At 36.4% G+C, this 12,668-nt stretch overlaps 1 protein-coding gene across 1 annotated transcript; it reads left to right on the forward strand.

Moving 5' to 3' along the window:
• The first annotated feature begins 10,563 nt into the window (after positions 1 to 10,563).
• LOC131627917 (glutaredoxin-C9-like) lies at positions 10,564 to 12,250 on the forward strand. Its single transcript, XM_058898770.1, has one exon. It carries the CDS (start codon positions 10,718 to 10,720, stop codon positions 11,105 to 11,107), a length of 390 nt encoding a protein of 129 aa, XP_058754753.1. The 5' UTR covers positions 10,564 to 10,717; the 3' UTR covers positions 11,108 to 12,250.
• Positions 12,251 to 12,668: the final 418 nt, after the last annotated feature.

Genomic DNA, 12,668 nt, shown 5'->3' on the forward strand with positions numbered 1-12,668 from the left:
AAGCAAATCAATTTTGATAAGAATGGCAAGAATGGATTGAAGGAGTTTTGGACCTTTCTTTTAGACCTAATTCATTCACTATAAGTAAAGGAGAGTGGGCACACGAATAGGGGTTGGAAACTCTGATCAGAAGCAAGAACTCAAGAGTAAAAAAATCTTCAAGAAAATTAAAACTCGGTTTCAGAGATTGGAGGCTTTTCAAGGGGATTTGAGGATTGCAATTTGTTTGGAGGATCACCCTGAAGCGATTGGGATAATTACTCTTCACCAACACCCCCAGATTATTCTCCATCGGGCCAAGGTATGTGGTTTTAAAGCTTTGATCGGATGAGGTAATCCATGCATATCTGTTGCCAATTGATTGTATAATTTGATTGTCCTCAATGCTGTGAACATTTCTGGTTAGGTAATTGGGTGTTTGTGTGGCTTAATCGCGAACCACCATTGGAGGCCGTTTTGAGTTCTAGGGTTTCATAATTGGGGTTTTTCTTTTAGGGTTAAATTGGGATGAATCAAGGGCATGTGTAGGTTCGTGTGAGGTAGACGAAGGTTTCTGGCAGGTCGCGAAACATTTATAGTCACGTATGCTCTATTCGTTATTTCTCAGGTGCATAGGCTACGAAACAATCCGTAGCAAAATGGTAGCTATTGTTTTCGCAAATTTGCAGGTTCTGGGGAAGAAGAAAGGTGCGTGGCAACGCACCATTGGTGGATTTAAACTGCGCGCGTTTTTTCATTTAGAATTGGTGAGTCCACATATGATGTGCTGAGTGCGTTTGGTTAAACAAAACAGGCGCGTAGTAGAGTTGGTGAAGGGCGTGTGTGTGGGTCCCTAGGGTCCAGGGTTCGATCCCTGGCCCTTTCATATTATTTTTCTAAAATTCCTTCTCTGATTCCGTACGCCCTCAGCCCTATGGTACACCATAGTCCATCAGATCTACCCTTTCAATCCTTTATTCATTCAAATCAAACGCCTCAGATTTAATTCCCTATACCATGCACCCTAGTGACAATCATACCAAATCAAAACCCCAATAAACAAATAAATTTTAATTAATAATTTGTTTTAATTAATCTCTTTTAATATATTTATTTATGTATTAATAATTATTTTTTCTAAAATAAATTAATACATGATATTTATATTAAAATGTCAATTTGTTGTTCGTGCCGATTAAATCGATTAATCGCTATGGGCAATAATAATTTTAATTAAAATGTTTATTTAATTAAAATAAAATTCAAACTATATTCGATTAAATGGTTGCAATCATCTTATTGATTGTGATGATTAATCTTGCCTGGTCCTAAACTCAATTTGTTATTATTTGTAATCGTGTTAATCGGTTATGAGAGGTAACAATACAAAACAAAATTCACAAAAATAATAAAATACAATAATCCGTTATTAGTGATAATCGAATTAATCGATTTGAATTGATAATGGTGCAAAACCCCTAATCTTTTGACTATGGCGATCAAACCTATTGATCATTGCGGTTAACTGTGCCAAATCAGGGTTGTACGCCCGAACCCTAAAATAATTCTAAAATCCATTCAAACTTCAAACTCCAAATACAGATTTTTATCTACGACAGGCCATTCAAAGCCTTCAAACCTTCAAAACAAATTTCAAACCTTAAGGGCGTACAACCCGTCCCCCGAACTACGTTGACTCTGATTCTCCATAAGGAGATACGTAGGCACTTGGCAACAAGGCGAGTCCCCTTCCCTAAAATCTCAATTTTCCCCTTATTCAATTCTTTAGTTATAAAACCTTAACTTTTAGCCATAAAACTTGACCCTTAGATTCAAAGCCAATAGGAAAGGGTTGAGGGTGCCTAACACCTTCCCTCGACCTGAATATAGTATCTTACCCTGATCTCTATACTGCGTAGGGTTTCCTATTCGCCCTTCAGAATAGGTGGCAACTCTCTAAGTTATAAATTTTTAGGCAGGTTGCTACACACATGTCCATGAGTATAATTGGGGAGAGGCTACACTGGCGTACACCTACCACAAACTCGGGGATGGATGCATGTGGAAGGAAAGGACTGTGACTGACAGCTGTACCCTCTTAGTGGTAACAATCTTATATACTTCTACATTTTCTCAAAGTTTATTATATATTTGTGATAGTATGTTTGATCACCGTGTTTTTTTCAGGGTTGGATACAACAACACTTCCCTGACATTATTGGATGGGGAGAGGTGTCGGGTTACACTGAGGATATGTCGCGTGTCGGATCCTTATAGGCGCTATCTTAACCACATGGCTGCTGAGGATGTCCACTTCGACTGCTACGCTGATCACCGTGAGACAATTCCGTTTGATGAGATCGTATTATATTCTGGATGGCTGGCTGTCAGTTCGACCATCATTGTTTGTCATCTTTCGGAGCGTGTCGTGCGTCAATTCGACTACTAGTAGACGATATCTCATCCCCCTTCTGACTCCGCTCCTATCTCTATGACCCGTCGACATTTAGATGAGATCTTTGCAGACTAGGAGCACCATGTGGTTCATGCCGGGGCTCGGGCAACCACATCAAAGAGGGACTAGAGCTGCGTCGACGGGTACATCATCTGGTACTACAGTGTCGCATACATGTTTCCCACCACACCTGGTTCACCGTCCAGACCACCCCACAAGGAGATTTTCTGGACTCATTAGGCTCAGATGGATCACACTTAGGATGTTCTTCCTCGGTATCGTGAGACTGCTGACATGGCGCGGGCAGGCATTGCCGATGGTTTATTCCCTGGGGGGTTTGCTAGTCTGCGTCTAATGGAGGGTATCATTTGGGTGCAAGATGAGGCATTTTTGTACCATAGAAACTGTTCCAAGACAAGTGGGGCAATCGACGGTAGAGGCAGAGTAGCCAGCAGACAGTGCGGTGGACGCAAAGGCGGAGGCATGGCCAGAGGCAGCGGAGAGGCGCAAGATGTTGTCCGACATACAATAGTGATGCCTGTGATTTATTTGATATATGTATTTTGATTGTACGAGGTTTTGACATATGTATTCGACATTATTGACCGACGATTTATACAATGTATGTTTTGGTGTACTATTTACTATTGTCTTTAAATTGCATTACTTTAATTTACTGTAATTGAATTTTTCATTGTTGTTATAAAAATTGAATTTTGGAGTAAAATGTATGTTATTTGAAAATATAGCAGACTGTTCCGTAGGTGCATCTGCGAAACACTCTGTTTTAACATGTTCCGTAGATGAACCTAGGGAATGAAACAAATTTTTTGAGATTTTGTCTTAATTTGTTGTTAATATCATATTAAAAAATGATGATGCGATTAAATGATGTCCAATAGTTTTGGCATATTTTAAATTTGTTTACTAACTCTAAAGATATCTATGAGCAGCATTTATTACCATCAATTATATTTGAGTTTTTTTAAATGAATTTGATATACTTTATATATTTTTTAATTAATTAAATAATTTAAAATTATGTGGTTGATAGAAATCTATTCTAAAAATATTAATTTTATATTTTTAATTTCATATTATTAATATTTTTAAAATAGATTCTACCAATCACATGTCTCATATTTATAAAAACAGTGACTTTTATATTATTTGTTAATTCTATAATAATGACAATAATGAACGTTTCTTTGTAGAGAAACACTCATCATTCTAGAAATATTGCTCAAAGGTTAATTATCCCACAATTTAGACAATATAAATTTTTGTATAGACAATATTTTTGTTGATTCACTTTAACATTTTCCAATAAGTTTTAATGACCACACCATTCATCATAGAGCAGATTAATTTGTGAAATTGAGGATCCGTCAATTTGAAAATATTAACATACATTAGGTTAGAAATTATTAACCAAATCAATAAAATAAAAGTCAATGTGAAATCTTGGTTAGAACCATGTGTGACTATTATTTCATTTAGGAGCCAAAAAAGATTGGTGAGACTGCGAGATGAGGTCTACTAATGGAGTAGGTTTCCGATGCGGCAGAAAAAAGGATGACCTGCAAATTTAGCACTCTAATATTCAAATCAGTAAGAAAATAATGAGTAATGTGAGAGTGAAAATGAATTTGAATATTTAAAATGGCGTGCTTTCCTCCTTATATAGTGTGAGCGGTTAAAACAGTTCCCGTGAGAGGAGGCGTGTTGTGTGGGTGTCCGTTGAATCTAATCAAAAAGTGATTGATGTGTCTAGAGGGAGGAATCATATGACATTGGTGGAATAAGGGAACTCTTACTCTATGCACTATTTTGATTGATTTCGCTATTGATAATTTCATTATGAATCTTGTAAACTGATTATAACATATGTCTCATAAACCATTGTCTCTGTTTTTTAGGACAAGGGTTTTCTACATACGCCTTTAGGCCGACTATTGACAAGAGCAAGTGAAGATTATTGATGAGTAGTCATTTTTGTTGAAAACACATACATTAAATACCTTTCATGTAATGGGTAGCCTTTTGCAAGGAGCTTCTAATGTGTGTCCCTACGATAGTCAGTAATGATGTCTCTTTGATCTTAGGATACTCGAGTGTCTCGAATAATCTGTGAGGAGATCCTGGCCATTAATGGTGTGGTTTTAGATTCCCAATATATTGGACCATACAATCACTTGTTAGACGAATGCAACTTATCTAGAGGGGTGAATAGATTCCCAAATAAAAATCCTTGGTGAAAATATTGTTTTAAAACAAATTGTTCGATATGGATAGTAGAAAACATCCGGATCAATTCGTTTAATCTGAACCTTTATCGGAAAACTCAGATATACGTTTAAACCAATAAGGATTGCGAAGATAATGGAAAGCAATTAAGACAATATATTTCAACATATAACATGTGTTGAAATACGAGAGACTAAGAGACATTTGAATAAACCGTGTGTTTTGTAAAACACTACAGAGACTTTATTATATATATATATATATATATATATATATATATATATATATATATATATATATATATATATAGAGAGAGAGAGAGAGAGAGATTACAACTAATTACATGATATAGTCTCTGTGGGACTATTCTATATACAAATATTCTTAACACTATATATTTACAAATATCAACACTCCCCTCAAGCTTGAGCATAAAAGTTAAATGCACCAAGCTTGCTACATATATAATTAGTTTTGGGACTTCGCAGGGATTTTGTAAACACATATGCTAATTGATCATTGGAGTTGACAAAGCTTGTGACAATGTCGCCTGATACAATCTTCTCTCTGATAAAGTGACAGTCTATCTCAATATTTTTATTCCTCTCATGGATGTATGGATTTGAAGAAACGTGCAATGCATCTTGATTATCACAAAAAAGTGTCATTGGTCTTGCTTCTTCAATTTAAAGTTCTTTGAGCAACTGTTTTAACCAAATGAGTTCACATGTTGCCATTACCATGGCCATATACTTTGCCTCAGTGCTTGATCTTGCAACTACATTTTGTTTCTTACTTTTCCAGGATATAAGGTTTCATCCAACAAGTACACAATACCCAGAGGTGGATCATCTATCAATGGGTGACCCTGCCCAATCAACATCGAAGTATCCAACTATCTGAGTATATCTTTTATCTTCATACACGAGGCCTTTTGCTAGAGAAAATTTTATGTATCTTAGAATCCGGATAGCAACATCCATGTGTTCTTGAAAAGGAGAATTTAAGAACTGGTTTACCATACTAACTCCAAAAGAAATTTTCGTACGAGTGACTGTAAGATAATTCAACTTTCCAACCAATATCGTATACCTTCTTGAGTGAGATAGGGGCTCCCCCTTATTGGATATGAATTTGACACTTGGATACCTAGGATTTCATATTTGAATTATACCTTTTTGAAGAGAAAATGGAAGATAGGACTCAGGTTGCGGGATCAGATTCAATGATGGCGAGGGCGTCGGAGGAGAGTCTGCAATGACCTTAGGGACAAGTACTCTCTCAAGGGTAGGTACTGCCTCAAGGATAGGTACGGAAGATGTGGGTTGACGACGCTGAAGCAACTGGATAAATCAAAACAATAAAGTCACAATCGAGTATTTATTTATCCCACGAGAAGGGAAAGGAAAAAACTGAAGAAAGCCTATAAGGAAAAAAACAAGGTCTTGGGACCAAGGAAAATGGTAAGGGCGTCGGTTACTTAAGGGAAAGGCATCAGCACCCATGGCATCCGTCGTACTCGATGGGATCCACTCTCGTTGTCTAATCAAAGTGTGTGAAACTAAAATTCTAAAGCTTAATTCTAAAAGTTAATGCATGCAAAAGAAAGAAAAGAAAATACGGGGAAAACAAAGTTTTTACAAAGTTGTGCTCGCTCAGGTCCCGTGACTAATGCCTACGTATTCCTTTTGAGGAATCAGAGCGTCGTAGTTTGACTTAAAAGTTTTGGTTTGTTTGTGTTTTTTAATAAACTATGTCAACTTCACATTCTGTCACGGCTCGGTCTATGGAGACTCACACAATTGTCGTAGAAAGGAATTAACATGTTCTTAAAGGAAAAAGAAAATTGAATTTGTTGGTGTTTTTTAAGATGAATGAAAAGAGAAAAGACTAATCAAAATGGGATCTCGATCCTATAAGTTGTCATGCTTGTGGACCTAAAGTTAGGATAATAGGGAGATCTATATAATGTTGACATGCATGGATGAACATCCTAAGGTCTACTTAGTTTGATATTGACCAAGAAAGAACTAAAGATCCTATGGGGAGCATGTTATCACACAATAAAATCAAGAAGTGAACACTTCAAAGATAAGAGATGAACATTGTAACATCTCGATTTTATTATCTATTTTATTAATTAGCTTATTTGGTGTTTTATTAATCGTTTATTTTATTTAATTATGTGGTATGATATTTATTTAATTTGAGTTTTTTGCTAATTTGATTAATTGGACTATTAGTAAATATTATGAGATAATATGTTATTGGGTCTAAGTGGTAGAAATATAACATTAGAAGAATTGGTGGGTTAAGCCCAATTAACTTGAGAAAGATAGTAAGGGAACTAGGTTAGTTTCATAACTTTCATTTTGGGAAAAAGAGGAAGAGAATAGAAGAGAGAAGAGAAGAGGATTTGTGAGATTCTTGAAGATAGAAAGATTTTAACTTGAGGTAAGGGTTAGAATCCAATTTATGATAGGTTTATATAATTGGGTAATATTGTGTGTATGCTTTGTGTATAATCTCTTAATCTTTCAATTTCATGGATTTGGAAAATGTTAGGGTTTATGTTAAATTCATGAGATTTGTGCTATTAAATATGTTTTGATATAAATTGTTGGTAATATATGATAAATACTGTTTGTAAGTACTATTACTCATTGTATGAAAGTGGTTTAGAGGGGTAGAGGCACTCATTTGTGGAACTGATTGCTCTACAATTTTTCTGCAAAATCGCGAGTCCGCTAAGCGAAGTCTGGTAGTGAATTTCAGAAATCACGAGTCCGTTAAGCGAACTTGGCCCACCAAGTGAGATTTTGGAAACCAAACTTTTTGGATTTAGTTTTAGCTAGCGCGCTAGGAGGCCGCTAAGCAAACCCTGTTATGCAAAATTTTATAAAACTTCTAAATGTCATAACTTTTGATCCGTAACTCCGTTTTATGCACCGTTCGAAGCGTTAGGAAGCCAGTGTAATTATCTATATGATAGGATAGGATTGGTTGGAAATTATTGAATTAATTATGATGTTGTTGTGTGAATAACATGTCATTATGTATATGTGAGTTATGAATCGATGAATTGTGGATGACATTTGTTGGTATGTATGAGATATGATATCCATGATATGTGTGATTGAATTGCTAAGTGATAATTGATGCTTTGATGATTGGTTTGAAGTCATTTGGTGTAATGTGATGCAATGTTGGAAAGATGTGATGTAGTTTAAGAGGTTGAGAATCATCTTATTTACATAAGTCTTGTTTGTTGCACACTTACACTAGCATGAGTCTTTGAAAGAGGCAATGTCGGGTAATTTCGTGGAGATTATTTGCTTGTCTCAAACCTAACAATTATAGGGTTTGAAAGCTTAAAGAGTATGGGGCTATGAGGTGGTTATCTAATTCGAGGGATGGACAATCGGCTTGCCGAAAATGATAATGGAGAGATGCACATGCATATTACATAGAGTCACACTTGAGTCGCACGTGTTGGTGTAAATTGTTGTTATGTGTGATCATGTGATATGAATGTGTGGATACGAGTTTTGGTTGATATGCATATATGTGGATTTGGTGAATCATTTGACATGAATTGTTGAAAGCATTGTGGATGTGATATATGTGATTGTAGACGTGAATATATATGTATTAGTGATATATGTATATATGTGGATGTTTGTGATTTGATATTGTATACTTTATGGTATTTCATTGTTGGATTACAATTGTTGGTTTTGGTAATTGGATATGATTACTCGAATTATGGAAATTAGCCGAATGAGTTAAACATGTTAACCTTGATATATGGTATATGAATGCATGTTTTGAGAAGAGTGATGAATTTGTGAAATGTATTCTTATTGTGTTTTGCATTTCCCATTATTATGTTTATCTATAATAATTTGAATTCTCACCCTTCTGTTTGAATGATGTTCATCGTGACATCGTGCAGGTTCCGACGATTAGTGATTTTATCCGGGGATTTTGCCGAGGAGCTTTGGTTTATTCTTTGATTAGGTAAAGGGTCAAATGCCCTGGCCATGTAACACTTGGGAGGGTTTATTTGAACTCATGTTTTGATTATTTTGATATTGCTATCTTTTTTTCGTATTTGACATGGTATTTGGATATGTTGTTAAAGGCTATGTTGCCTAGATCTTGGATTTCATATAACATAATGATTATGTTATTTTGAATTGGTAGATGAATATAGTATGGGATATATTCATTAAAATTGTTTTGAATTGTGTTTATTCTTCCATGTGCGATATGCATTATATATGAAAACATGAAGTGTCAAATTGTGTTACAATATGATTAGTGCATGATTTGTATGTTTGTTCTAGGTTTTCATTGCGGTGAAAACAACATGTGACGCCCTTTTTATTATATGCATATGAATACTCTGTGAATATTTGTTATAATTTAGGGTTAGAAAAGGGGTGTTACAAACATCTCAAAAGAAAGCAATGAACACTTGAACAAGTAGAGAAAGCAAGTAAACACACATGAGAAGTAACAAGCAAGGTCAAACAATACCAACCAAACACAAGGCATGAGCTAGCAAAACAAGAATTCAAGGTGGATTTCGGAGTGGGAGTCGAAGGACTCTTTTCCACTAGAATAGGCTAAAGCAAAAATCGTGTGAAGACTCGAAGCATCAATGTTCAAGGAACACATGCTAAATATCGCCGAAGCAAAGATGAATGCGTTGGGGGCCAATTGCGGACCCTCAGATCCACTTTATTGACTCAATTAATAGGATGGAAGAACTATTCAAAGAATCAACATGTAATGCGAGCTAATAATAACCAAGGGACTTGAAAGGTGGGGGCCGATTGCGGGCCCTCAGATCCACTTTATTGACTCAATTGCAAACATAAAGTAAATTTCCTATAAAGTAGGACTTCCAACAAACATGGCCTATAAAGTAGGACTTCCAGACATGCATCTCTATTCCTACTTCTCATGGCATCACTCAACAAAAGAAATAAATAAATGAAATCTAATGTTTTTGCATTTTCTGAGCTAAATCACAAAATCAATTGAAAAGAAATTGACAAAAGGTGCAAAGGGAAATGAGGGTGTGGACCAGGACAAGTCTCACACACCTTTAGACGCTCCACCCTTCACATGCCTCGCGCTTGAGGGGTTTATGTACATCCGAGATTTGTATCTCAGATCCGCCCACCATTACCTGATTGCCCTACACGTACATCCCATACATGCTAACATCTCACCCAATGCACCCAAGTCGCCCCAACAACTCTGTCTATCAGATCGCCCTTCTTTGCAGGAAACACCCTCATCAAATAGAATTTTTTTTTATGGCCTCCCAAGTGACAAGGAAAGAATGACAATTAAGAGTTATGAGTATCAGATAAATGTCATCTTTCAACATATTAGTATATTAGTATAAGAAGAGTAGCCTAAAGACGTTAGAAGATAATCAATACACTAGTCATAAAGCTCATAGTATACTGCGGCTTCTCCCGGTCAACTTCGGGAAAGTCATCACATTGTTCTTCAAGAACAATAATATACATTAAAATAAGAGGTTTTAAATAACGATCACGACCGTATTGTGTTTGCATAAATGTTTTTATAATTTTGATCGGTATAAATGTTATGACGATGATTCTGATCATCGTGGTGTAAATTAATCAAATTTATTCTTTAAAATAAAATTAATAAATAACTAGTGATTCCAATCCCCTCCCGATCGCAGTTGCGGAGATCAAAGTATAATTCTCCCTAACAAGTCCACTAACGATTGGTTGTGACGACCATTTTTAAAACAACAAGAATAAGAATGATTATAAATTACAAATGTATGCAACGTGATAGCATCTTGGCTTTTATGAACATGGGTGGAATAGAATCTGTTGACCACGTTGCTTACGCAATATGTCGTCACCCACAGTAGCTGATGACGCAATAGCATAACTGCCGTTGACGCTAGAGTCGTCTTCCCTTTGTTTTTATATTTCCATCAATTGCCCTTTCCTCTCTCTCTCTCCCTCTCTCATCACCATGTACCAAGCAATTCCCTATAGACCATCTGTCTCCACAGTCACACGTGACCTTCCAATCACCAGCGGAATCCACGACACCAACGTAATCACAATGGTTTCAGAGAACGCAGTTATCATCATCGGCACACGCGGCTGTTGTCTCTGCCACGTCGTCAAAAGACTGCTACAAGGTCTCGGAGTCAACCCTCCGGTCTACGAGGTTGATCAAGACCGTGAAACTTCCGTCGTGGCTCAGCTGTCAACACACGCTTCCGCCGCCGAAACGGTTCAGTTCCCGGCGGTGTTTGTCGGTGGGAAGCTGCTTGGTGGTCTGGAAAGAGTCATGGCTAGTCATATTTCAGGTGAACTGGTTCCGATATTGAAAGATGCTGGTGCTTTGTGGCTTTGACATGGTTCTTCTTAATTTTTTTTACTGATTTTGCTTGTTTTTTTTTTTTTTGGTGTTAATTATGAGTATTATAAGTTTCATTTTTAAGCATATTTTACTTGAGGGTTGGAAAAAGATAAGTACTATCTTTATGTTAAACATAAATCTGTATATCTTGTTTCAATTAGTTGATGGTGAGAACAAGTTAGAATTGGATTGAATCGGAAGATCATAAGATGAATCTATCTTTTCAAAGTTGAACAAGAAGAATGTCGCAGATTCAAATCAGATGAATCTATCTTTTTAAAGTTGAACAAAAAGAATGTCGCAGATTCAAATCCCCAGTACTTCTGATGTTTCTGTTATCAATCTGATTTAATTTTAACAGGATCAATTGGAAAGATATTGTCAGCTAATTAAATGTTGTTCTCAATTTTGTAGTACAAATTTAAAATATTAGCAATTATGTACAAAAATAAGTATCAGCAAATAAATAAAATTATAAATTGCTATGAACTTATGTTTGGAAAATGTCTTATCATGTCACTGAATGGAATGGTGCTATAATTTAAGTCCTACACGTTATCTTTGTTAGAAAACCTGACCAAGTCAAATACACGCACATTTCACACGTGGTTCGATAACATACTGTAAATTATACATTACAAGGAATATTTTAAGATTGTATATAGAAGTGTTTAGAATTGAACCAAAAATTGATTGTAGGTATGGTAACAACTAACATGGCGGAAACGGAGCCGATTTTCAGCATTGCTAATCTGTTGTCTTCGCCTCTCAGTACCTCTACCCGCCCTTAATTTCTTTGAAAATGATTATTGAACATTTATCCTCGTCTCAAAAGGAAAAAGAGTAGTGGTGGAGGAGTTGCACTATATTTTTAATGAAGAGACGTTAAATAATAAACATGGGCCTGGGTCGAGTAACCAAAGCTACAGTTGGGCGACCTGAGGTTGCGTCCGCCCAACTTTATGCTCAGGAGTGTGAGAAATTGGTTTTCTTTTGACTTTTCAATGAGTATGTAGGAGTAGGGGGGCCAATTCATCTAAATTAGATGAATTGTTCCCCCTTTATTGGAAAGGCTAAATTCGGCTTTCTCCTAAAAGAATCATCTGCCACGTATCGACGAGATAGTTAGACAATAGACATATGTTTGAGTCAGCCGACCCAAGCCACAGTCGGGCGACTTGGGGTTGTGTCCGCTCAACTTTTTCAATGACCCTTTTATAACTTTCATGTGCTACTGCTCTACAGGCCCAATGAGGTCATCCCCGTTAAGTCCCTCAAGCACGATGTTTGGGAAAGGTGAAGTGATTAAATTATATATACAATGATTTCTCTAAAGCCTACGACGACGAGTTCCTCAACCGTTGTTTGATGTGACTCCCTCAAGCATAATGTTTGGGAAATGTGAAGTGATTAAATTATATATACAATGATTTCTCTAAAGCCTACGACGACGAGTTCCTCAACCGTTGTTTGATGTGACTCCCTCAAGCGTTGTTTGGGGCATGTTCCTCAAACGTTACATGAAGCGAGTCCCTCAAGCGTTGTTTGGGGATAG

The sequence above is a fragment of the Vicia villosa genome, unplaced genomic scaffold (genome assembly GCF_029867415.1).
Source record: "Vicia villosa cultivar HV-30 ecotype Madison, WI unplaced genomic scaffold, Vvil1.0 ctg.000415F_1_1, whole genome shotgun sequence".
NCBI lineage: Eukaryota > Viridiplantae > Streptophyta > Magnoliopsida > Fabales > Fabaceae > Vicia > Vicia villosa.